This window comes from Fonsecaea nubica (genome assembly GCF_001646965.1).
Source record: "Fonsecaea nubica strain CBS 269.64 chromosome Unknown Scaff2, whole genome shotgun sequence".
In the NCBI taxonomy this organism is placed as follows: domain Eukaryota; kingdom Fungi; phylum Ascomycota; class Eurotiomycetes; order Chaetothyriales; family Herpotrichiellaceae; genus Fonsecaea; species Fonsecaea nubica.
Window position 1 is genome coordinate 131,277 of NW_019173675.1, and position 23,929 is coordinate 155,205.

At 54.0% G+C, this 23,929-nt stretch overlaps 9 protein-coding genes across 9 annotated transcripts; 5 read left to right on the top strand and 4 right to left on the bottom strand.

Moving 5' to 3' along the window:
- Positions 1 to 444: 444 nt before the first annotated feature.
- On the top strand, positions 445 to 1,538 carry AYO20_00478 (hypothetical protein; the record flags this gene model as incomplete). Its single annotated transcript, XM_022638789.1, has 2 exons — positions 445 to 580; positions 667 to 1,538. 2 exons carry the CDS (start codon positions 445 to 447, stop codon positions 1,536 to 1,538), a joined length of 1,008 nt encoding a protein of 335 aa, XP_022505072.1.
- A 947-nt stretch (positions 1,539 to 2,485) lies between these two features.
- Positions 2,486 to 3,592, top strand: AYO20_00479 (hypothetical protein; the record flags this gene model as incomplete). Its single annotated transcript, XM_022638790.1, has 1 exon — positions 2,486 to 3,592. One exon carries the CDS (start codon positions 2,486 to 2,488, stop codon positions 3,590 to 3,592), a length of 1,107 nt encoding a protein of 368 aa, XP_022505073.1.
- A 795-nt stretch (positions 3,593 to 4,387) lies between these two features.
- On the top strand, positions 4,388 to 7,268 carry AYO20_00480 (hypothetical protein; the record flags this gene model as incomplete). The annotated part of the gene is made up of 4 exons (XM_022638791.1): positions 4,388 to 4,561; positions 4,615 to 4,668; positions 4,724 to 6,761; positions 6,811 to 7,268. 4 exons carry the CDS (start codon positions 4,388 to 4,390, stop codon positions 7,266 to 7,268), a joined length of 2,724 nt encoding a protein of 907 aa, XP_022505074.1.
- Positions 7,269 to 8,815: 1,547 nt separating this feature from the next.
- AYO20_00481 (hypothetical protein) lies at positions 8,816 to 11,620 on the top strand (the record flags this gene model as incomplete). Its single annotated transcript, XM_022638792.1, has 5 exons — positions 8,816 to 9,059; positions 9,128 to 9,218; positions 9,294 to 9,735; positions 9,814 to 9,945; positions 10,862 to 11,620. The coding sequence occupies 5 exons, from the start codon at positions 8,816 to 8,818 to the stop codon at positions 11,618 to 11,620; spliced, it is 1,668 nt and encodes a 555-aa protein (XP_022505075.1).
- An 89-nt stretch (positions 11,621 to 11,709) lies between these two features.
- On the bottom strand, positions 11,710 to 12,874 carry AYO20_00482 (hypothetical protein; the record flags this gene model as incomplete). Its single annotated transcript, XM_022638793.1, has 2 exons — positions 11,710 to 11,937; positions 12,077 to 12,874. The coding sequence occupies 2 exons, from the start codon at positions 12,872 to 12,874 to the stop codon at positions 11,710 to 11,712; spliced, it is 1,026 nt and encodes a 341-aa protein (XP_022505076.1).
- A 2,344-nt stretch (positions 12,875 to 15,218) lies between these two features.
- On the top strand, positions 15,219 to 15,755 carry AYO20_00483 (hypothetical protein; the record flags this gene model as incomplete). Its single annotated transcript, XM_022638794.1, has 1 exon — positions 15,219 to 15,755. The coding sequence occupies one exon, from the start codon at positions 15,219 to 15,221 to the stop codon at positions 15,753 to 15,755; it is 537 nt and encodes a 178-aa protein (XP_022505077.1).
- An 802-nt stretch (positions 15,756 to 16,557) lies between these two features.
- On the bottom strand, positions 16,558 to 18,150 carry AYO20_00484 (hypothetical protein; the record flags this gene model as incomplete). Its single annotated transcript, XM_022638795.1, has 5 exons — positions 16,558 to 17,363; positions 17,417 to 17,711; positions 17,778 to 17,828; positions 17,890 to 18,030; positions 18,082 to 18,150. 5 exons carry the CDS (start codon positions 18,148 to 18,150, stop codon positions 16,558 to 16,560), a joined length of 1,362 nt encoding a protein of 453 aa, XP_022505078.1.
- Positions 18,151 to 18,594: 444 nt separating this feature from the next.
- AYO20_00485 (hypothetical protein) lies at positions 18,595 to 19,957 on the bottom strand (the record flags this gene model as incomplete). Its single annotated transcript, XM_022638796.1, has 2 exons — positions 18,595 to 19,076; positions 19,147 to 19,957. The coding sequence occupies 2 exons, from the start codon at positions 19,955 to 19,957 to the stop codon at positions 18,595 to 18,597; spliced, it is 1,293 nt and encodes a 430-aa protein (XP_022505079.1).
- A 1,362-nt stretch (positions 19,958 to 21,319) lies between these two features.
- AYO20_00486 (hypothetical protein) lies at positions 21,320 to 23,464 on the bottom strand (the record flags this gene model as incomplete). Its single annotated transcript, XM_022638797.1, has 1 exon — positions 21,320 to 23,464. One exon carries the CDS (start codon positions 23,462 to 23,464, stop codon positions 21,320 to 21,322), a length of 2,145 nt encoding a protein of 714 aa, XP_022505080.1.
- Between the last annotated feature and the right edge of the window lie 465 nt (positions 23,465 to 23,929).

Genomic DNA, 23,929 nt, shown 5'->3' on the forward strand with positions numbered 1-23,929 from the left:
TGGGTGAAATTGAATGAACAGGAAGCATCTCTTAGGAGTCCAGCCTCGTTGCTGACATTGCTCACCATATGAAGGGGAATATTGGAAACACGTTGATCCGATCCGTTTGATTCCAATTGGCTTTTAGGGAAAGGCCGAGGTTCCACCTGTCAGCGACCTGCATGAGGTGGATCTGAACCGTCCAATCACATATTGCACGCATTTCGTCGAATGCTGACACACCACATTTGACAACCTGTGTGCTTTTTGCTGGTTGCCTGGCTTCAACCTAGACCTGAGTTACCACAACTGTCCCTTGCAGTATGGGGTATTGGTTTCCATGTCAGCAAGCTGCAGTTAAAAACGGAGGGTTCGTCCCGGCTGCTACCCATTAGCATCGTCTTCTCAAACCTTGAAACGAGTGCAGGATATAAAGATAGCAAAAGCGAACAAGAGAGAGAGACCATGCCACTCCCACAAGGTCTGCGTGCCGAATTGAAATTGCACCCTGATGTGCAGTCGTTGGATGAGGAATGGTCTGGGGTCACGGACCCTGTCACTCGTCGTAAACTTCAGAACCGATTGAACCAGCGGGCGGCGAGTAAGTTTGGGATCTGTCCCCCCCCCCGTTCCCGATCGCGTGCTTGCATCCCCCATCTCAATGTAGGCCGCTGACCTGTCGAATAGGACGACGCAAGGCCGCACTGAAGAAGTCTGCGGAGGACGCCTCTGCGAGCACTAGCTCTTCTCCAGCTCCAAATCCCAAAGAGGTTCCACTGGCAGAGCGAGCCGATCTCAACGACCTGTTGGCCCTGAGGAATAAGAGGCTCAATCACATTGAATGGAACACTGCGCTTCAGTCGACCGGCCCGACAGATCGGTCGCCATTTGTGTCCATCCGGAGCAAGAACTCCTGCCAGCGATGGTACGAAGTGCTGCTGGAAAACCGGCTAGCCATAGTCAAGGATATAGGGGAGAAGTTGTTGAGAGATCAGGACAACGCATGGATGTATCCGCTTCCGTCCGACCACCTGATCTCCCTGGTCTACTACAACGTGTACCGAGCGTTCATCTCAAACACCCATTTGCTGGGGCTTGACCTGAACTTGATGTACCTCGACGACTACCCTTCCCCGTTTCTACCCCTGTCGCAGAGTGCCACATCCAATATACGGCACTTGCCACCCTCGCTGCAGCCGACGGAGCTGCAAAAGACCATAGCACACCATCCGATGTGGGACATCTTCCCGGATCCGCAAATCAGAGACAACATCCTCCGATACGGGGAAGAAAACATTGACGACCTTCAGCTGTGTCTCGACATGGTTGGGGATGGCAACTACACGGGCTTGGGGAACCTCGACACTCAGCAAAAGAACGGATTGATCGTGTGGGCAGAACCGTGGGATTCGACGGGATGGGAAGTGACAGAGTCATTTGCGCGCAAATGGCCCTGGCTGCTCAAAGGAGCGATCAATGTTCAGCTGTCCACGAACAGATGGCGGACGAGCCGTGGAGAGGAGCCCCTGGACTTTGAGAGGGTTCTAGAAGTTGAGTGAACGGATAGTTCAGGTCCTGTCTAGAGGTGATTGTGCCATTGATAACCACCGACGGGGCGTCACTTCAATGCTTCTGTAACCGCCCACACATCCCCCATCGAACGAAGTGGTTGAGGAAGAGTGCTCCGGCGGTCGTGTGAGGCAAATCACTAAGTGGCGGTCATGGCACCATTCGTACTTGTAGATAGATGGACCATGGGCATCGACAAGACGCTAATGACGACTTCCAAACTCCCATTGCTGCAACGAGAAAGCGTGGAGCTGGTGGCTGAGTCGAGAACGTTTTCACTTCCCGCCGCCGGAATGGTCCCTTCGATGACCCAGTGGATGCTTCATGTTCCGGAGTCCCGATTGAAAGTACGCGATGGGTGGAGATGTATTAGAAGAGCCGCGTATAGTCGTTATGATTAGTTTCTTCACGACTTGTTGCCGTGGAAAGATGAGTTGTCTTGACCTTGAGAAATTCAGTCAAGCCCTCGAGGCCCTGTACGAAGGAATAGTCAAAACCACGTGCCTCGGTACCTAAGAGAAGCCGCCAAGCGTGACAGTTCCCACCATGACATGTCAGGCCTGTACCTTCCCTGGAATATATTATTGGTCTTCATCATGTTGCGTTTGAAGCATCTACAGACTTCCCTTGTCTGTCCATCATGCGACCAGAAGCGACAGCGATACCTTCAGCTGCACACCATGTATTCGATGCAACTCCCGATTTCCTGCAAATTGGCGTCCTACGGGTCTCGTACATCCCCATCAAAGTCGAGTTTAGTAAACACATCGACGAGAGGTGGAGGAAACGCTAAAACGTGTTGGAAGACTAATCAATGAAGAATCCTAATTATGGACTTCTTAAGACGTTGAAATTGCTCTAGTTATGATACAGGTAGGTCTTTTCTTCACCTGTATCTTTCCTGCTCTGCATCGCGTCTGCGTATACCTACAACACAATGTCTGCTCACCACCACACATCTTACATCGCCGTGATCGGCGGCACTGGGGCCCAAGGCATCCCCGTCGTGCGCGGTCTGGTCAAGGACAAAAAGTACCGGTGTCGGATCATGACGCGGGACGTCAATTCTCGACGGGCCAAGGAGCTGTTTGCATTGGGAAATGTGGAGTTGATGGAAGGCTCTTTCGCCAGCGAAGGGGACCTTCGCAAATTGTTCCGAGGCTGTGACGGAGCCTTTGTCAACATTGACGGGTTCAACTGCGGCGAGAAAACGGAGATCTACTGGGCAATCAGATCGTATGAGCTGGCTCTCGAAGAGGGGATCAAGTTCTATGTCTATGGGAACCTCGACTACGTCTACAAGAAGAGCCAGTACGATCCCAAATTTCGGACCGGACACTATGATGGCAAAGGCCGGGTCGGAGAATGGATCCTCACCCAGAACAAGGACAACCACCACCGCATGGGTGTCGCCGTCTTTACCACTGGACCCTATATCGAAATGAGCATCGCCAAACATACCATCTTCACGCCCACGGTCGAGGACGGTGTTGTGACATGGCGATGCCCCATTGGAGACGGGGCTGTGGTTCACGTCGCGCTGGATGACTGCGAGTACTACGCTCGCTGGCTGTTTGACCATCCGGAGAGATCCAACGGCATGGATCTCGAAGTTGCCATCGATCACATCCACTACGCCGACCTGGCGAAAGCGTTTGAGAAGGTCACCGGTCACCCGGCTCGATACATCGACACCGATCTGGACACTTATTGGGCGACTGGCAACGTGGCGGCGGCTGCCAACAGTGGGGCAGGGTACAATTCGGACCCCAACGATCCGGCCTTTATGACCTTCAAGCAGAACTTCACTGGTTTCTTCAATATGTGGAAGTATTCCGGGCGCAACGAGGGTGTCATTCGTCGAGATTACAAGCTCCTAGACGAGATCCACCCCGCCAGGATCAGATCGGCAGAAGAGTTCTTTCGAAAGGAAGACGCTCGAGGCCAGAAACTGGGACTAGGGAGTCTTTGGGATCGTGTGCAGCCGGAAAACCTCAAGCCTGTGCTTAAGCTCGGTGAGGACAGGCGGAAGGGGAGATTGTAGTAGTCGGTAGTAATCATATTCCACCGTTATGAAAGTACATAGACGCGCTCCACACTGCGCACCAGTCAGTATTATATCTCGATACAAGTATTTGCAAGGGGCTGTTGGCGCTGGTACGTAGGCAGTAGGTAGTAGATATGCGTGTGTCAGCTTATGGTGTGCGCTGATGCCAATAATACACCTTGGGCGCCAGCTTTTGGCCCCTGTCAGGCTAGGGAAATCCAAGGATATGTACTCGCAGTATCCACGGGAGGCACCCTTTAAATCCTGCGATGACGATCTTGGTACGGAAAATAGGGATTGCCCGCGGGCGATAAAAGGCAAATACGCGTATCAAGCGAAGAGCTTGGGGCGTGAGGGTGGGGGGATGGCCAGATGGCCACGGCAATGCCTGTGGCGGAGGGAGGCGCAGCCTAACCAGGATGACGCCTCTAGGACGCCGAAGGGGTCTGTCTAAGCTTCACAGGATGGGGCCTCGGTCGATCGTAATATGTAACGAGTACGAGTTATTGGGGTTGTTGGCTTTTTGACGGCCCGTTTCCTGGAACCCTGCGCGTGCCGGGACAGAGCACAAGGAGATTCTTAGATCAAGGAACCCCAAGCGAATTCGTCACATCATTCCAAACAGAACTGGGCAGGATTCCTCCAACCTTCATTCTCTTTTCTCGTTCATTCTCCAAAGCAGCTGACTCGAGCCTTGAGAGCTGCCGTATGTCGTCCTCCTTCCCTTGCTTGCAGCTACTCCCCGCGTCCTCCGATTCCCGTTGAACCTGGCTACCCACCAGGCTGTCAGACATGGCTGCTGCCGTTCAGCCAGGTGCGCCGATGAACGGTGCCGTGGGCGCTCGAGTACCCAATGTGTCTCAAGATAATGGACAGCCTCTCCCTCCGATTCCTGCGGCGGAGGGTGCTGGATCAGATGTGGACCCTGCGTCCCGAGAAAGAGTGCAACAGGTTCTCTCTTCAGATGTAAGCGCGAGTCAAGAGTTTCCGTTGTGGCTGCTGTTGACCAACCCCTCCAGATCGGACTGAGCACGTTATTGAACCGATTGAAACAAAGCATCAGCTCCACCAAAGTACCGTCTCCCTAACCGTCGACACTCCATGCGGCTTTGCTGACCGTGGTGTTAGGACTTTGCGGCGTTCCTGAAAGAAAGATCAATTTTGGAGGACAAACATGCGCAGGGCCTGAAGAGACTGAGCCGGAACACGTCCGAGTCGATAGGAAGACCTGATAGCAGACAAGGGACGTTTGCTCAGAATTTCAAGGAGATGACCAGCATTCATGAGCGAATGGCAGACCATGCCTTACAATATGTCGCAACGCTATATGGCATGTCGGAGGAACTGCACGAGCTGGCATCCAATTCCGAAAGAGCGCGGAAACACTGGAAGCAGACAGGCATGAATGCTGAAAAACGGGTGGCCGACGCAGAAGCTGCCATGGAGAAGGCCAAACACCGATACAACTCGCTGGCGGAGCAGTACGACCGCGCCAGGACCGGGGAACGGCAGTCTGGCAAGTTCGGTCTCAAGCGATCCGCTGCTCAGCTGGAAGAAGAGTTGCGACACAAACTCGAAGCTGCCGACGCTGATTATTCTGCCAAAGTTGAAGCCGCCTCGAGCCAGCGAAATGAGTTACTCAGCACTCTGAGACCGCAAACGACCAATGCCCTCTCGGAACTCATCAGGGAGACGGACGCCGGCCTGAGTCTGCATGTGCAGAAATTCGCTGACCTCAGTGAGAAGCTGCTTGTGGGATTCGGACTATGCATTGCGCCCGTCAAAGGGCCATCGCCAATCCCGGGTCAAGGCACCAAGAGTCTGCGCGAGTTGGCTTCAGGAGTCAATAATGAAAAAGACTTGATCGATTTCGTCCTTGGATTTAGCAACCAGGTTCCGATGAGACCAAACGACATCAGATTCGAACAACATCCCTCGCTCTCGCCAAAACAACAGCAGCCTGGATTTACCGATCAATATTCCAACGAAGATCCCTATGCCCCTGGTCACGGAAGGCAAGTTTCAGGAGTCACTCCTTACCCCGGCGAGGAGTATTACGATGATGGCTCTCAGTCGCAATACCATCCACCAAGCCTGGTCCCTGGACAAACGGCTCCACAGCAACGGCCACAGATGGGAGCACCCCCAGGTGCTCAAGGTGCTGTTCAAAGACCACCTGGTCCGCAACAGCCTCCCCAGAATCCTGCCGCCGGCAATCAGCCACCTGGAGCCGCGGCCCAGACTGTAACCGTCGTTGCAGGCCAAACTCCTGGTGTAGGACCCGGTCATGTCCGGACCGTGTCCCAAGGGCAACCTCCTGGTCAGCAACAGGCTCCAGGAACTCAGCAGAACGGCCAACCCGGCCAAATGGGCCCTCAAGGCCAAGGTAGCCCACCCCAGCAAGGGATGGGCCGTGGACAGCCGCCACAAGGTCGAGGACAACCGCCGCAAAGCATGGGGCGAGGACAACCGCCACAAGGCATGGGCCGTGGGCAAGCACCACCGGGAGCAGTAGGACGGGGACAGCCACCCCAGGCCGGAGCCAATCCAGGCCAAGCACCACCGGGCGCAATAGGACGGGGACAACCACCCCAGGCTGGAGCCAACCCAGGTCAGGCACCACCAGGCGCAATGGGCAGAGGACAGCCACCCCAAGGCGCACCTGGCCCTGGTCAACCAGCGCAAGGTCCAGTAGGAAGAGGCCAGGCGCCGCCAAACGGTGCTGGTCGAGGTCAGCCACCACAAGGTGCTATGGGACGCGGGCAGCCTCCTCCAAATGGGATGGGTCGAGGAGCACCTCCGGGAGCTGTCGGTCGCGGTCAACCACCACAAGGTCGAGGCCAGCCTCCACAAAATGGTCCTCAAGGAGCCGGTCGTGGAGCCCCTGGGCCAGGACCTCAGAACGGCGCACCTCGTCCAGCCCCTCCTGGTGGCGCGAACACACTTCCCTCCAGAGTTCAGCCGGCTCCGAGGTCAGGGCCACCCATCCGACCAGTCTTCGGGGTATCCTTGGACGAGCTCTTCCAACGAGAAGGATCCGCTGTACCCATGATTGTCATGCAATGCACTCAAGCTGTCGAGTTATTTGGATTAGAAGTCGAAGGCATCTACAGAACTTCTGGATCCACGAATTTCATTATGGAGTTACGACAGCAGTTCGATCATGGTAAGATCACTGACCTTGAGTATTAGAACACTAGCTAACCAACGTTTAGATGCCAACGCAGTCGATCTTCGCAACCCGGCGGCTTTCCACGATGATATTGCTGCCGTGACCACACTCCTCAAACAATTCCTTCGCGATCTGCCAGATCCATTACTCACGGCCGCACAGTACCGAGAGTTCATCCAAGCCGCAAGAATTGAAGACGAAATCGTGCGCAGAGATTCGGTCCATGCGCTTGTCAATGCTCTTCCTGACCCCAACTATGCCACTCTCCGAGTACTGACAATCCATCTCCACAAAGTTGCACAGCACAGTGCTAGGAACAAGATGACCAACAGTAACCTAGCCATCGTGTTCGCTCCCACATTGATGGGGCAGCAGGGCGGCGTGAATGGGAATACGTCTGGCGGCCCCGATATAGCCGACGCAGGATGGCAGGCGAAGGTCGTGGAGACCATTCTCAACAACACCTTCCAGATTTTTGACGACGACGAGCAGCCCGCGTAGTTGGATGGGTGGTGCATTATATGGACTTGTTCTCCGAGCGAGTGTCCACACAGCCATCTCTACAGAAATCAAGGGTGTGATGAAGTGTCTGCAACTTGGGTTGAGAAAGAATAACCCGGTCTGAGAGGAAACGATGAGATTCTGTTTCGGTGTTTGACGCCGAAGCTCGTCCATTGCTCACATCCAACCTATAACGGGCAGAAACCACCACCTCTTTGCAGCTGATCGCTTCCAGCAACCTAGATTCCGAGACGAACCTAGGCCGACTTTTGTAGGCGGGCTACCGAAATGGGGGATTGTTTGTCAGCTGACATTGAAACACTTTTGGGAGGTTATCGAGGCAGATTTCAGACTTCCCGTCTTCCATTGATCCTCACCTGCCCGGATCGAGCTCCATACCTTTTTCAAGGTGGGTTGTGGCCTTTGCACCGTCAGAAATCAAGGACTCCTGGAAGGTTAGCAGGGAATATCTCTTCGGACGATAACCCTCAAGTCCCAACAAAGACGGGAGATGAAGAGTGCTGCTTATTCTGGTGACTGCTTGAGGTCAAGGACTGGACAAGGCTTCGGTGCACAAAACAAGTGCAACATTACGAGTGATTGAGCCAGGAGAGACGACCACGGATGGATTTCATCATAACGGATTTTATCGTGGGAATATGGAGGTATGATTTATGAGGTTTGAGGTGTGTCCAGGATTCAAGACAGATAATCCATAATCTTGTTGCTTGCTTACCACTCCTAAGTAGCGCAGTATCTGTATGGCCAAAAACTCACAGATCTTGTCAGAAATTCCACTCCAAGACCTCCTGGAAGGTCTCTTTCGACTCACCGCAGAAAAAAACTATCGGGTGGCAAAAAAAGAAACACTCCGCGTGGGACTCGAACACACAGCTAAGCGGAACATATTAGAATTTTTTGATGAGGAAGCGCGGTGGTGGAGAGAATAGACGTACCCTCCAGATTTCAGCAATAGAAGTCTGGCGCGCTACCATTGCGCCAGCGGAGCAATTGGCAGATAAATTTCAACCCGTTCCAGGGACGAATTTTCCCCCAATTTTGGGGTTTGTAGAATATATACTTAAAGAAAAGTGTGACGCTAGTCCCCGATTCGATGTTAAGTTGCCGCGCTATTTGTCTATCACGTGCGTGATGTCCAGGGCCAACCTCCTTTTGAACTTTCGATCTGGACGACGATCCCTCACGATAAGCGCCACTCGTTGCGCCCCTCAAGCGATAAGGGCCGTTTCGATCTATGGAGTCAATGCAAAACACCTATCCGGCAGTTCGGACAGCCGGACATCTCCTCTCAGACGCCGACGGATGAGGCTTTGACCAAGTATTCGGCGTCGGAGGCGCGCCTTATCAAGTTGATGCCGTGAAGCCAAGAAGTCCTGGGACAGAATATCTTGGAGCGCTGTTCGTCGTCGATATGGAGCGTGCAAGAAGAGTTTGATTCTCCTTGTATCTTCTGAGAGCCTTGAGGTCGGGGATTCCTTTTTGACTCGTGTTTATTCCCTCAAAAGACGACCTGACCGCGCAGCACGATGATTGCCACCTTACAGAAAGACGAGGTCCAAGTTGTCAGTCTGTCACCCGACGAACGGCGCAATTGCAAGTATGCACCAGCCACGCTTCAGCGAGCACTCGAGGCAATGCACCAAGACGGTCTCGTTCTACTCAAAGGCGTGATTGACCCGGCGCATATTGCAGCCGTGAATGAGAAAATGTGCGAGGATGCGGATCGAAAGAGAGCAGATCCGGGCCAGTTGTATAATCACTGCGTCAAGTGTACGTACTTCCCCTCGGGGCTGAGAATCTGGAAGTCAGCCGTTGACATGCAGGATGTCTTCATTCAGCCAATTTCCTCCAACGTCCACCCGTCAACGACTCGTCATATCTCTTCGACGATGTCTACTTTAACCCGTTCCTCCTGCAACTTGCGAACGCGTCAGTCTGCTCTCCGATCTTTGACTCTTGCTCCCTCTATGTCGGTCCTTCAGGCGACTGATTGCGTCAATCCAGCTATCTCGGCCACAAGCCCATATGGAACTGGCTAACGTCGAACGTTGCGCTGTCGAATACGTCGGGCATGCGCCAACCAGCGCACAAGGACTGCTCGTTCGCCCACCCACAGTATCCGTACTACTTCATCGCGAACATCCCGCTGTGCGACTTCACCATCGAAAACGGGGCCACAGAATTCTGGCTCGGCTCGCACGCCCATGCCCACCCTCACGAGCAGGTCATCGCCACCAAACCGGAGGAAGTTGTCGAGTACGGCCGCTTGGGCGAACCGCTTCCCGCCATCACAGAAGAGGCCAAGGAAGCACGTATGGCGATCCGGCCACCCCTGCAGCCAGAGTGCTCAGCAGGCGACATCATGATACGCGATCTTAGGTTATGGCATGCCGGGATGCCAAATGGGACGGATAGGCATAGAATCATGATCGGCCTCGGGTATCAGGTACGTAGCAGCAGGACTTTGGTGGTATATGGCTGGTAATTACCAACCGCTTGCTAACGTGGCATCACCGTTGTACAGAGCCCACACTACCCGAATTACACGATGCGATGCCACCTGCCTCTGTCACAGCAAAACTTCTTCATGAAGGCAGGTGGTCACGACATGGTTGAGGTCCGGGCGAACTTTTACGAGGACGGAGAGTTTGAGAAGGTGACAAAGGACACTCATTTCGAGTTGAGGCCAGATTATCTAGAGTGAAGCAGAGTAATTATCAGACTGATTGATGCTTTTGTTCCGGTTTGTCTACACCGCACAAGTCAAGGAGGCCCCTCTATGTGCATGCCCTTCTCCCGCCTATTTTAGAACTCTCGAACCCTCGTCATTGGCCTTTTCCCATCAACGCGACCTCGGTGGACGGTGAAGTTTTGTTAGAGCAGACTCCCCGAGCAGACAGACGGTTTAGCTTTCGAGGAGCAGAAACGTCTGGTGTGCGTGGTTTTGCATATAAATCTGGAAATCAACCAATCCCGCAGATTTAGGTATATCTAACTTTTCACGAAATATCAAGGGCATCCCAGACCCTGACATACAAGAGCATTATCTATGGTCTATGTTTGGGCTCGAGGTAATCAAAAGGAATCGCTTCGGCGAAGTGAAGTCGTGACCGAAAAATCTTTTGCTCGAGGCCCGCGGGGTTTGTTTGTTTTGAGTCGAGTCAGACCACACACATCCATCCATCCATTCATCCATCCACTTTTGCTTTCGTGGCTTTGTACCTTTTGTTCCCTTTGTACCTTCATACTTTTATATCTTGCTCATCGCCCGAAATTCAACAGCATACTCAGAGTTCAGGCATCAGCAAGCCTCACATCTCACGAAAGTGTTGGGTAAGGGTTATACGGGCACCCTCCGCCCCTAGGAAATAAAAGAAGCCATGAAGCTAGCCGATCAGGTTGTCCTTGTTACGGGTAAGTCAAAGAAAAAGACCTCGCCGGCAGTCCAAACTGCTTGCAAGGACCGAAATCTCGCTAGTCCCGACGACGGCAAACGAAACAAGTGATGCCTCTCCTCTTTTTCTCTCTCGCCAGACAGAGGCTATACATACATGTTACTCAGCGACTAAAAGAAAGGGGTTGATGTAGGCTCGTCTCGCGGGCTGGGTCTAGCGATTGCCAAAGCATTCCGCGACGAAGGCGCAAAGGTCGTGGTCAACTATTTCCACACGGCCGAGGACCGCATCGCGGCGCTCACGAAGGAGTTCGGGTCTACAGAGGACGAGGTCCTGTTCTTCCGGGCAGATGTCACCGACGCCGACGAGGTCCAGGCACTGTTCGCAGCCGCGGAACGACACTTTGGGAAGCCGATAGCCACGGTGGTCAACAACGCCATGGTCGGCGACTTTGCCTTCAACGGCGACGCGAGGCCCAAGGTCGCGGATCTGACGTGGTCCAACTTCGACGCGCAGCTGCAAGGGTTTCTCCGGGGGAGCTTGAACACGACACAAGCCGCTCTCGCTGGGTTCGAGAAGCTCGGCTCCGGCCGCATCGTCAACGTCGGGTCGAACCTGTTCCAGAACCCCGTGGTGCCGTACCACGACTACACGGCGGCGAAAGGGGCGTTGCTGGCGTTCACCAGGACGTGCGCCGCCGATCTCGGCCCAAGAGGCGTCACCGTCAACATGGTATCCGGCGGGCTCTTGCAGGTCACGGACGCCAGCGCGAGCACCCCCAAGGAAGTGTTTGATCACATCAAGGCCGTCACACCGCTGAGAAAGGTCACCACGCCCGAGGATCTCGCCGGGGCGGTCTTGTTCTTCGCCAGCCCCTGGGCGGGCGCAGTGACGGGTCAACAGATGGTGGTGGATGGGGGCTTGGTCATGAACTGATTTTAGAGTAAGACAAGACAAGACAAGAGACAAAAGAAGGGTTTTGCAGAGGGGAATTCACAAAAAGAAGGGAGGGAGGGAAGGAGGTCTCATAATTTGGCGTGTGACTTGGGCGATGGTGGCGTCTGGATCTCGACAATGGCTTTCCCCCAGACTTTTCGAGCCGCGAGGTCGTCCAGAGCCCCCGGCACGCTTTCTAGGCCCGAGTATGTCCCGTAGATGACGGGCTTGATCTGGCCGCGCTGGAGCATCTCATTCAGTCCTCTCCACACCTCTTGGTTCTCTCCTGGGTTTCGTCGCCCCGTCTCGCCGAATCTCTGCAGTGGCACACAGTCAGTCAGTCAGTCATTCATTATTTCCCAATTTCGCCATTTGCAGCATCGTTGTTGTTTTCACAAAGGGAATCAAAGAGAAAAGGGATAGGGAGGGAGAGGAAGAGCGGAGAGCGAGACTCACATATCCCAATAGCCTGACACCCTTGAGCAAGACGCGATTCATGGCCAGCGTCTCCATCTTCCCACCTAAACCCGCGAACCCGGCCACAACGATGTTCCCGCCAAACTTGAGACATCGGATGCTCTTCCCGACCAGGCCGACGGTGTCGTAGACGGAATCGACGCCCACGTTGCCCGTGAGCTTGAGCACCTCCTTTTCCCACCCGTCCTGGTCGTATCTGACAACACCCAGCACGCCGAGGCCGCGCACGACGGCGGCTTTCTCCTCGCTGCCCACGGTGCCGATGACCTTCGCGCCGAGCGCGTGCGCAATCTGCACGGCCGTCACGCCCAGCCCGCCCGCCGCGGCGTGGACCAGCACGATCTGCCCGGCCTGGACCTGCGCGGTCCGCACCAGCGCGCCGTAGCTGACGGGCACGGTGGCGGCGCCGACGCCCGCGGCATCGCGCAGCGTCCACCCCTTGGGCAAATGCTGCAGCGCCGATGGCGGCACGGCAATCTGCTCGGCGAACCCACCAACGGAGGCACCCCAGACGAGATCGCCGGCCTGGAACCCACACGCCGGCGGCGCCGACGCCACGACGCCCGCGAACTCGAGTCCCAGCACGAACGGCGGCTTGACCAGGCCGATGTGGTTGTTCTGGTGCGCGCCCCGGCAGTACAGCAGGTCGACGTGGTTCAGGGCGCTGTGCGTGATGGTCACCAGGACTTGGTCCGCTTTGGGAGTCGGCGCCGGCACTTCCAGGGCGCGCAGCTCCGAGTACGTCTTGACGTACTGGTTGATCTGGATGGCTTTCATGGTTGTGGGCGCGGGAGAGTGAGCAAAAAAATCGACCTCTTTTCTTTCTTGTTGTTCGTTCTGGTCTCTATACCTCTGGTTTTTTCCTTTGAGTGGTTGATATTTGGAGATTCAAGTCTTCTTTACTTGATACTCTCGCTAACTGGAAAACAAAACAAATGGTCTTGGAGAAAAGAAGACGAAAGGTACGAATGGAGAGTCTCTCTCACGCTCCGCGCGCCCTGGTAATAAGGTCACCGCAAGTGTACAGTCAAGTAGTAGATAGTCAATGGATAGTACCTTTGTAGGAGGTACAGTAAGTTTCCGAAGCCGTGGCCTATGGTGTTTACCGAGGTCCGACCAACAAGGCTGGGGCCGCAGTGTTGGTTTCCTCCCCAAGAGACTCAGCCTCGTCACCATCTCACATCACATCACATCACATCATATCCTTCCTTTCCTCATCTTCAAGAACTTCACGCAGCGCCCGCCCAGTTGTACCGCACCTCGACACAAGACCCACCCACAAAACCACTTAATAACATATCAATCACAGTCGCAGAATATCCAGCACATTCGACCGGTTGAAGTGAAACCATTTTGAGCAATAAGGCTTGTCCATTGTCTTACCCTGTGCTCGCTTGTTATATACCCACTTTTCCAAATCGTGTTCGTTTTCATCTCCCTCACTCGCAGCCAGAAGTGACTATCCAAGCATCATGGAAACGTAGGAGCTCTACTTTACTTCTCGTGACTCCCTAACTCGGATGACATGATGACTTCGCTAGGATCATAGTGGTTCTTCCCCCCCACACAAAATGCGCAGGAGCTCTGACACAAACATTGGAAACATCATGGGTGGTGTAGTGTATATTACACAGCAAGCAAGCAGCAGCAGCAGCAGCACAGCAAAGTAAGCTAGAGGTGGGAGCGTGCCATCACTCACAGATACCAAGAGAATGCGAATACCAAAAAAAAATTTCCTGAGCGGGGTTTTCTCACAAGTTGAGTTTTTTGCTCCGGTATATTATTGTCAGATGGGCGGATTAGATCTTCAGAGGAGAGAGGATGAAAGAGCGGAGAGAGAGGCTGGCTAGCTGGCTGGCGAGGGGTTCGAATCTCAGGGAGGGAGTAAGAGTACTAAGAATAAAAACAATTTCATCACTATTGTTAGTTATAGGTGTGTGTGTATCCACGAGATCGATAACGAGGGTGGCCGCCCCAAAGCAGATAGCCTAACGAGGTTGGAATCGAGTCCGGCTATAAACGATTCAGCTGAACTTCGACGTCGCCCCACGGAATCCATGCTCCTGACGTTTCACTCAATCAACAATTCTGTCCTCAGGTAATGATAAAGCGTGACAAGAGAAAGTGAGACTTCCTCCTGCATTAGATTTCTGGCGCGGCACTCTCGTCTCGGTTGACAGGACAAGGAAGCGCATCAAGAAAGGACCAAAAACTTTGTCTCAACAGCCCGAAGCAAAAGATTGAGCCATGTGAAGGACACTAGAGAGTTCCGCGAAGGAATCTTTGCCTTTTCCGTCAAAACGGTATTATAAGCTCGGAGACCAGAGAAGTAGCATTCGTTGTGAGATCAAGCGCATTGAGTCCTTTGCGATTTCATTCCATTTTCCCGCCATTGTCTATGCTTGTAACTGTTGTATGTACAATCGCCCCCTCCGCAGCAGCTCATCGTCATCCATCCCGCAGTCGGATTTTCTTGCACCGAGCACCCAGCATGTCAGACTCCTAGATCGTGCTTTAATGAGAGGCGGGCGCATCGGGCTTTGCGTTGGGATTTCGAGGATCGTTTTTGTACTCGTCCGCTATTCATGTCTCCCGTTAGCACACTCTGTTGACACCGCGTATCCTTGATCGGACGGAACCGGCGACATCGCCTCGCCGGAAAGGAATCGGATCTTACAGTTCATCATGGCATTTGCACCGGCGTTGATGGCGTACAGGACAACAAGCCCAGCAGCGTAGAAAGGGATCATCGGCTCGGCTGCGAGTGCAAATGTTAGTATCCAGGCTGGAGAAGAGGCGGCCGTAGCACAACGTACCGATTTTGCCGGGGAACTTCTTGGGGATGAAACCAGGCATTTTGACGGAGAGGCGTTTGTGAGAAAATGGTGAGCTTGGGGAGAGGAAGTTCTTTGTCGTCAATGAGCTTTCCGCAGATTGGGAGGTTCTCAAGCTTCAACTGGACTAAGCCTTATTCGTAAATATCTTGGCACATTTGCTATGTTTGTTTCTCTACGGACATGAGGCTCTCAACGCGCCCGTGTCATCGCGGGGTTTGTTTATCAGGGGCAAAATGAGCATGCCCGAGCTGAAGGTGTGACCTAGCCATATTACTTCTGTAAAGATGGCCACCCTTGGTCCTGCTGTCTCCTCGTTGCGTTCCTCCATCTCCCTTCTCGAATCGAGCATTTCAATCCTGGACGAAGGCGTCTCAGACTTCCCTCGCCTCTGCAAGGTCCTACAGACGCAACAACACTTTGAACTCCTTCCCGAACCCACGCTTCGCGAAGCTCAGCAGTCTTTGGTCGACGAGATCGTGCCGGCTATCAACCAACTCTTGTCCACGGCTGAGAACCACATCAACCAATTGGGACGGAGAGAAGAGAGCCTCAAAGCCAGATCGGAATTGCTCGAAGGGAGACTGAATAGTAGTAGGCGGAGGACCTCGAGTTTCGGTGGTGGCAACGGCACTCGTTCTTTCCGTACTACGCAATCGGGACACCTTGCGCAGCCGTTGACCGATGCCAAAATGCTGGAGATGAAGCGCTTGCAGCAGAAGAAAGAGAGGCTGCAATATGCCATTGAGCGACTGGAACTGCAAAGCAAACAAAGAGAGAGAGAGTTGAGAAAGAGCATGGCTATCGTGAAAGATTCACCATAGGAGCTTGCCCCACTGTACAGACGACGCTCAATCATTCAGCTCAATCCGGGTTTCCAACAGTGAGACCTACCACCGCGGACTGCAGCAAAAGGCCTGCCCCCAGAATCCCGCCCAATTCTACTCAACACCAAGACATTCAAAATCCGATGTAAACAGACCTGACAGATCGCGATCGCCCGTCGCGGCCACAACGCTTGGACATGTGGTGACCCCGAAGACTTCTCGCAAGAAACGTTCGGAACATTGTCGAGTGCCCGTACGAAAAATGTGCAGTCGCGAGAAGATGTATTGGAGAGAAAATGTGTCTTATTGCAGGAATATTTTATTGCTATAACACGCGGAACCGTCATGGACAAATTTCTGTTCTGTGCGACTTTCATACCCTATGAGATCGGCATCCGAAATACCGCGCACTAGACAGAGGACCACAGATTTAAGAAAAATACCCTAGTTTTTGGGGGAAAGTTTTGCTCGCAGGAGAAGAAAGTCAGCAGGCTGGTAGAAAGTAGCAATGCGGAAGGGGTATCTTATCGCGCAGGCAAAGAAATAGCGGGTAACCTGGTGTCGGAGGGGGGACATCACGGAAATCTCGCTGAGAACCCGCGATGCGCATCAGCGTCATCCCTGGCTCAAATCCAGAAGATCTGTGGGCCAATCCGGAGTTCGAGCAGGCCGGCTAGGTATGAAGCAATCGGCGCCCGGTCTCCTTCTCAATCCAAAACATGTAAGAGAATACTGATCGCTGGCCGGAGGATTTGTCCTAAGCTGGGGAAGACTTCGGCACATGTTGTTGCGCTTCCTCCTAGACGGCCGTGGAAACTCTCTTTCTTTCTTGAGTGACAGTGTTGACCTCGTAGATCTGGCTGACGTCGATGTTGTGCATCTCTGGAAGAAACTTGCACGCAGGAATGTTGCATGCTCCGTTTCGCGGACACATATGACCAAGCGGGCATGAAGGATCCTGACAAAACGCATTTCGACAGGCCGAAGTTCGAGCTTTGTGCCGAAATGTATCGAGCTGCACTTGGTTGAGGATCTGCGAATGGTCCCATTCGCAGTTGGTGCCGTAATGACAGTGACCTTTGAGGTAGAAGTTGTTGCAGAGACGTGAATTGTTGTCGTAGAGGTACTGGAGATATTGTTTGTCGATTTTGAGTGGTATATCGAGTCGCTGCCCGTATTGATTCTGGTAGATGATTGGCGATGGAACGAGTGATGGTGCCGCTGCGCTTAGTTGCGCATTTGGAGCGGGCTGAGCTTTGGGAGGCGTGAGAGCCGCAGCGACGGGCCGTGGTGATGGCCGGTCTCGCACTCCTGACAGCGGATCAGGGGCAGGTCTCTTGACGCCCGCAGTGACAGAGATTGTACCATTTGGTGTGATCTGGATCTTGGTTGATCGGAAAATGGTTTTGAAGGACGTTTGCTGGAACCCTTGGGCCACTTTCTTAAGGTCGTAGGGGAATGGCGGGCCTTCAAGGAGGGTGATGCGATCATTGAGCGTGTTTGGAAGTGCATACGGGCCGAGAAAGCCAGCGTAGCTGCTATCTGCTGAGCCACCAAAGACAATGTGTTGACAATGAAAGTTGCGATAGAAGAGCTCGAGGTTTGCTTGGGGGAAGTCAAATCAATCTACTATCACATTAGCCACGGGTCTGACGTACCTTTCACTTTGGAGTCAGCGGCCTCTTTGTGGCTCCCAGCATCGATATAGTCCGAAAGGGGGTGGCTTCTGTTGAATCCAACCATGAACTGGTCGAAGACTGTCTCTTCAGTAATGATTTTGGCTGCTTTGTAAGTCCGGCTTAGACCATGAGCGTTGGCGTAGACCCGAATCATGACCCGATCATCGGCGCGATATCTGCTATTTGTCTTGTAATATTCCAGGATTGCAGCTCGAAGGTGCTTGCCCGCTTCTTCACCGCCTCCCATGCCTCTGGACACAAATTCATCAAGAAACTGGCCCAGTTAGTTATAACAGCTGATGTCATCACAAACATGAGCATCTCTTTCACTCAACCTTACCGGCATACTGTCGCCATCAATGAGAACGAGCACGAATCTGTCGCACTCCTCCTGCGGGTAGAAAAAGGTCAGATCTGCTCGAAAGGCAGGGATAACGGCGGCTCTTCCCCACCATGGATGTCTTTATGAGTGATTTCTCCGATTCAGCTTGAACCATCTTTTGATAATATGTGCGAGCAGTATCTCTGGCCATGTCGAGTTCATTTCTCGCGGCATCACGTTGCTGTGTCAGTTGTTCGATATCTGCCAACATCTGCTGCTCTCGAGTCAGTGGCGGCTAAAATCCTTCTTGTTGGTGACATACTTCAAGCAGGGCATTTTTGACAGCATCGCCACGTACGACTTCTTCCACGCGCGCCCTCAACGACGCCATAGTGAGAATTTTAGCGGAACACAAGGAAGAACTGAGGGAAAAAAAGAGGTTGTCAGTGATTTCGAGGAAGAATGTTGCCTCGTGGTGACTGACACCTGCCTCATGATGGAACCAAATGTGCCAAGCAATGTGAAAGTCTTGGCAAATTTTCCGGTTTCATCGTCCCTGAAGACAGGGGAAAGGGAGAGCCTTGCGTGTCTTGTTCCATACTACTTCATAACATGAAAATTCCCCCAAATGGCGCAGATGCTCCCCCCTCGAAGCGACGTAAACAGTCATTGGTCTCATCAGTCTTAGACCAGCCAAGTGCCTCACATTCGAACGCAAACCTGTCAGGCACAAATGTACATTCAGGGGCAATCTGGAAGTCTGGCAAAACGTCAAAACAGTTCGAGCTCGGTCAAAGGCGTCGACTAGATGCAAACTGCATTCTTCTTCTAGCAACTATATCTTCTCTAGCCCACACCATTCCGCGATGAACAGTGCCATTGCAGTGGTCACTCTCTTTACACTCTCGATGCTCACCCATTCGTCAAAGCCATGGATATCCCCACTGATAGGGCCATACACTAACGCAGGAATTTTGTCATACAGGCTGTGAACACGCGCGTCAAGGTAGGCGGTAGACGTCTGGTCTGTTAACTCCTGGCCCGTTGCTTGTTTGTGGGCCTGGCGCAGCACATTCTCTGCCTCGCTCCCTGGCTCAAGGACATATCCTTCCGAGTAGAATCCGTTCCATATCACTTTCGGGGGGTTTTCACTGAGATAGGGATCGTTGCGAGAGAACTCTGCCACCTTCTTCTCAATCTCCTCAGCAGCGGACTTGGCTGTGACACCAGGGACGATTGCTATCCGACAATCTATACGGCACCAGGCTGGGACAGAGCTTGCCCAGTCGCCGGCATTCACAATTGCCACGTTCAAGTCTGTTCATCGTTAGCTTCTTCTGGCAACAGTGTGTCTGCAGTGCCACGCAACGCTGCATGGGCAACTCACTTAAGGGGTGTTGCTCGTTTTCAAAATATCGTGTGCTGACATGGCGGTTGTTCCACTCAGCCTCAAGTTCTCTCAGGGCGCCTACTACTTTCCAACACGCGTCGACAGCGTTGACTCCGGTCCCCATAGCTCTGACATGTACTGGCCTGCCGCGGACTTCGATCTGAAACCACAGGACACCCACGTTTGCTCGAACAAGCTGTTCCTGCATTGGCTCGGGGATAAGGACAGCGTCTGCCTTGTACCCCTTCAAGTGTGTCATTAGCGTGCCATTGCCAGTTGACTCTTCCTCGACAACAGACTGCAGAATGACCTCTGACGCTGGCTGGAAGCCAATACGCTTCAATGCATCCAGAGCCCACAGATTCGCGGCGTGACCACTCCTCATGTCACCCGACCCTCTGCCGTAGAGCTTATCTCCTTCGATACGGGCGCTGTACGGATCGTCTTTCCACATATCAACCGGACCCAGAGGCACGACGTCAATATGCCCGTTCAAAATGAGACTCTTTCCCTCGGCGTGTTGCTCTTTTGGCTTGTGCGTGCCGACGACCACTGGGGCACGCGAATGCGTCGCACTGAACCTGCCGGCGCCGACATGCTTTGAGAGCGCTTGCTCATCCATGTCAATTTTGACCGGGTCATAGCCCCGGTTCGCGAACTGCTCAAAGACGAAGCTCTGGACCTCGGTCTCCTCTCCACGCTGTCCTCCGAAGCGAATCAGTTTCTGCGTGTAAGCCAGTTGTTCATCGAAGCCGTCGGAGACAGACTTCTTGATGGCGGCAACCAGGTCGTCTGAGAGTGCTGGCATGGCTGATGCGATCTTGGGTCGATTGAATTTCCTTGTTTCTTAGGATTAGGAATGCTAATCAGTTGGTACAACAAATTCAGGAGAAGGTTTGCCCCTCGATACCGATCACAAGAAGATTTCCTATGGCTATTCAATCCTTGCCGTGGAGGCGTCTCCGCACGGACATCTCCATTTTCGGCTTTATTGATGATAACAATACAAACCACACCGGCTGTCTTTTCCTTTTTGGTATGTAGCTCGGGCGATATTCTCGGTTGGGGATAGTTTGCGAATCTGGGACGGCATCCGAGATATACATCGTTTCATTGTCGGTGCATCAGCAAAGACTTCTTCACCCTCAAGCATCAGATTGACTAGCGGTGGCCTAGCGACTCTTATATTGTCTTTCGGTAATGTGCGGTTATCGAACCATCTGTGGTCGATCCTCCTGCAGTGCAATTCTATTCAAGCTTGCGTCGGCCCCAGGATACGGCGTGAGGAAGTCATCGATCTACTGCGACATGTTCGGGCGCTAGAAAGAGAAGATGAAGAACGACCAATTCCTGATAGCAGGGACAAGGCTGAGAACCCCCAACACCACCAAAAGGCTACGGGACAAGACAAGGTAGGCTGACTGCTGTACTCTACCAGCCACGACATGAACTACATCATGCCGCCATTCTCCTTCATGTGGACAGGTATATCGACTAGGAGATCGATGATCACACCGAGGGCAGCGAGAAATGGCGCGGCATGCAGGGGATACATCCAGCCACTCAGACGACTTCCCCAGCTATTGCAGGGTGCAGAAGTCTTCTCATGACTTTCGATACCGCCCAAGACGACTCTAATACACAATCGACAGCACCCACAGGTCCAGGAATATCACACATTATGTCTACCACGAGAGAAGGGTGGTTTTCGATCCTTCTTCCCACCCACCGCAACACCCTTCATATCATAGGCGGCAATCCCACACCTGTGCTCCGTGGTCCTGATAAACTTTGGACAAGATCTCGGTGCAAAGGGGCCTGAATGAAGTTCTTTTCGCCCTGGGTTACCTTAATATCTACCAGGGTCTCACTGTCGGCGAAAGTCATGAAAGCATACTGTCCATGGGTCCTTCGGGCTCACTTCTCGGAACCCGTACCGCTGAAATGATGCTACATTGACCACCTCAAGGAGCCCTGTCCGTGCTGAAGATCCAAGCATATCGCCAATCCGAGGCATGTTCACGAGCACTATTCCGCGCCGACCGCAGAAGCTTCACGCTGCTGTTTTGACCGTACAGGACCCCATCATTGTTATTGTCGTCGAACCAAGACCCATGGGAAACTAGCCAGGTAACATTCTCCAGATGCAGCCAGTATCAGATCATCCGAGCTATCGCTTCTTCCGGGTTACCATTTTGTCCAAGGTTCGCTGCCGGGTGCCCTTGTCGGGGTCGCTTCGCTTTATGGCTTTCCTTCTCCCACGACGACGACCATGACTGTCGTCACTGACGCCAGCGTCTTGTCCCCCGTCAACCTCCCGGTGCCCGTCATCCTCCGCATCATCGTTGTCATCATCGTCTTTGTCGTCTCTCGCCCTCTTTTCAGCCAGGGGAACATCACCATTCGCCTCCTCCTTTGCCGGGGCCCCTGCATCGTTGAAATCGAACAGCTGTTTCCATTTTCCGCTAATAACTCTCTCATCATCGCCGAACAGTCCTACATCATAAGCCTCTTTCATGCGATCAAGACAGAACCGTCTCCTCTCCTGGAAGTCGAACATCGGCTTGGGATACACCTTGTACTCCCCCCCTTCTTTTGGCAACTTCCCATCTCCATCACCGCCCTTGATCAGGCACCCCCACGCTTTCTGGTCCGCGATCGGCGCCCTGTGCGGCTCGTAGATGTACTTCTTGTCGAAGCGGGCCAGCTCGGGGACGTACCTCCTCACAAAGTGGCCGTCGGGGTCCCACTTCTTGGGAAAACTGACGGGGGAGTAGCAGCGGTAGAACTGGCTGAAGAAGGCCGTGCAGGACAGCCACATCCAGTTGCCGGCGTTGCACGCGACTTCGTGGTCGACGAGCCACTCCTCAAAGACCTCGGCGCCGCGCTCCCACGAGACGTAGCAGCCGCCGCGAGTGAGAAAACAGGCCACGGCGTGGCGGCCGAGGTGGTGGATCCAGCCCTCCTGCTTCAGCTGGCGCATCAGGGCGTCGATCCAGGGGAACCCCGTGCGCCCGTGCTTCCACCGCTGGAAGTACTCTTCGGCCTGCGCGTCGTCGACCACGTACGTGCCGTCGCTGATCGGCCTACCGTCCCCGTCGGTCGAGTACCTCGACTGCAGGTGCCACGGGATGAACCTCGCGACGGGATTGCCGACCGTCTGGCCAAAGGCGATCCCGACCTGCGCGTGCGCGGCGAAATACATGTCGCGGAAGAGCAGCTGACCTGGGATATTGACGGGCTGGTCGCTGACGCGTTTCTTTTCCTTGCGCCTCTTCTCCAGCACGGCCTGCACGTCCCACCAGAATCGGCGGCAGGAGACGGTCCCGAAATGCATGTGCGGACTCAGCAACGTCGTGGCCGCGGGCTCGAACGCCGTCGGGGCGGTCGCCGGCTTCTCAAACGTCGAGATGTACTCTTCATCTGCGATGTGGCGTTCGAGGAGCGCCAGTCCGGCGGTCTCGCCTCCTTTGTGGGGCGTCGTCACCGAGGACGGGTCGATTCCCATCTCCTCCAGAGTCGGGACCGAGAAGTTGCGGTCCGGCCCCATGACGCCAGACGAGTACTGCGTGTCTTTGTCGAGGCCCAGCGTTCTCTGAACGGCGTTGGAATCCATTCCGTCGACACCAGGCCATCCGGGTGGTGCTTTTTGTGGTCCTTCTCCACCACCAGACAATTCCCGTTCGAGATCCGACAGATCCATCTCCTTCTCGTCGAGAGGATCCGGAAAACTGGTCGGCTTGTCCAGCGGCTTCGCGGGCACTCCGTCGCCGATTTTCTCCACGGCCTTGACCAACTGGGCCATACTCATGGTGGGCTTCCCGGCGTTCATCCTGACGACCTCCTCGGAGTCGAACAGCGTGCGCCCACTCGGGCTGACGACCCGCACGCCCATGTCCTCCGCGACTTTGACGACGTCGCGATCCCTGAGGGTGGCGTACGCGTCCGTGTCCTTTTCAAAGACGAGCACGTCGATCTTCCACTTGCGCATGAGCGCGGCCAACGTCCTCGCGGGCCCGGCGGCCGCGCGCACCACGAACAGCTTCTGCCGCGCGTTCAGCGCCGTCAGGCTCTGCGAGAGGTCCCGCATGCTCTCGACGAGGAAGTGCCACCGGTTCGCCGCCCCGCGCTGCCGGTACACGTAGTGCGGGTCCCACGTCCACAGCGGGATCACGGCCGAGGGGTTCAGGGACAAGGCGTGCGTCAGGCCCGGCGAGTCGTGGAGGCGCAGATCCGTGCGGAACCAGTACAGGACGCGCGGACCAGGCGGTGGGGGGTTGTGTGCGCCGCCTGTCTTTTTGAATCTTGCGGGCATGGTCGCGGAGGTGGCTTGCCTGCGAGATGTACTGAGATAGGCAAGGAGAGAGAGAGTGTGTGTGTGTGTACGTGTTTGTGCGCGTGTTGACTTGAACGTTCTTTGATCTCAGGTCGGGGATCAGGATGAAGGTTTCAATGACGTACGTGTCAGCGTATCCGTAGTTGGTGATGATTGTCAAAGGACCTCCAGAGACGAGACGAGGCTGAATCCCCCCCCTTTTTTTTCCCCTCGACTGCCCTTCCGTCCTTGACCAATTTGCATCACCTCCCAACCTCCTGAGGACCACGAACGTCAATGCCGACCAAGGACTGTATCGTGTCGTACCGATCTCGAGAGGGGTAATCCTAGTACCCCCCAATACGTCAAACTGATAAATACCTCAAGGATATATCTCTGGATATACCACCATACCACCATACCAACCTAGCTCGCTAGGTACCCAGTGTGTCAGTGAGCCAGTGA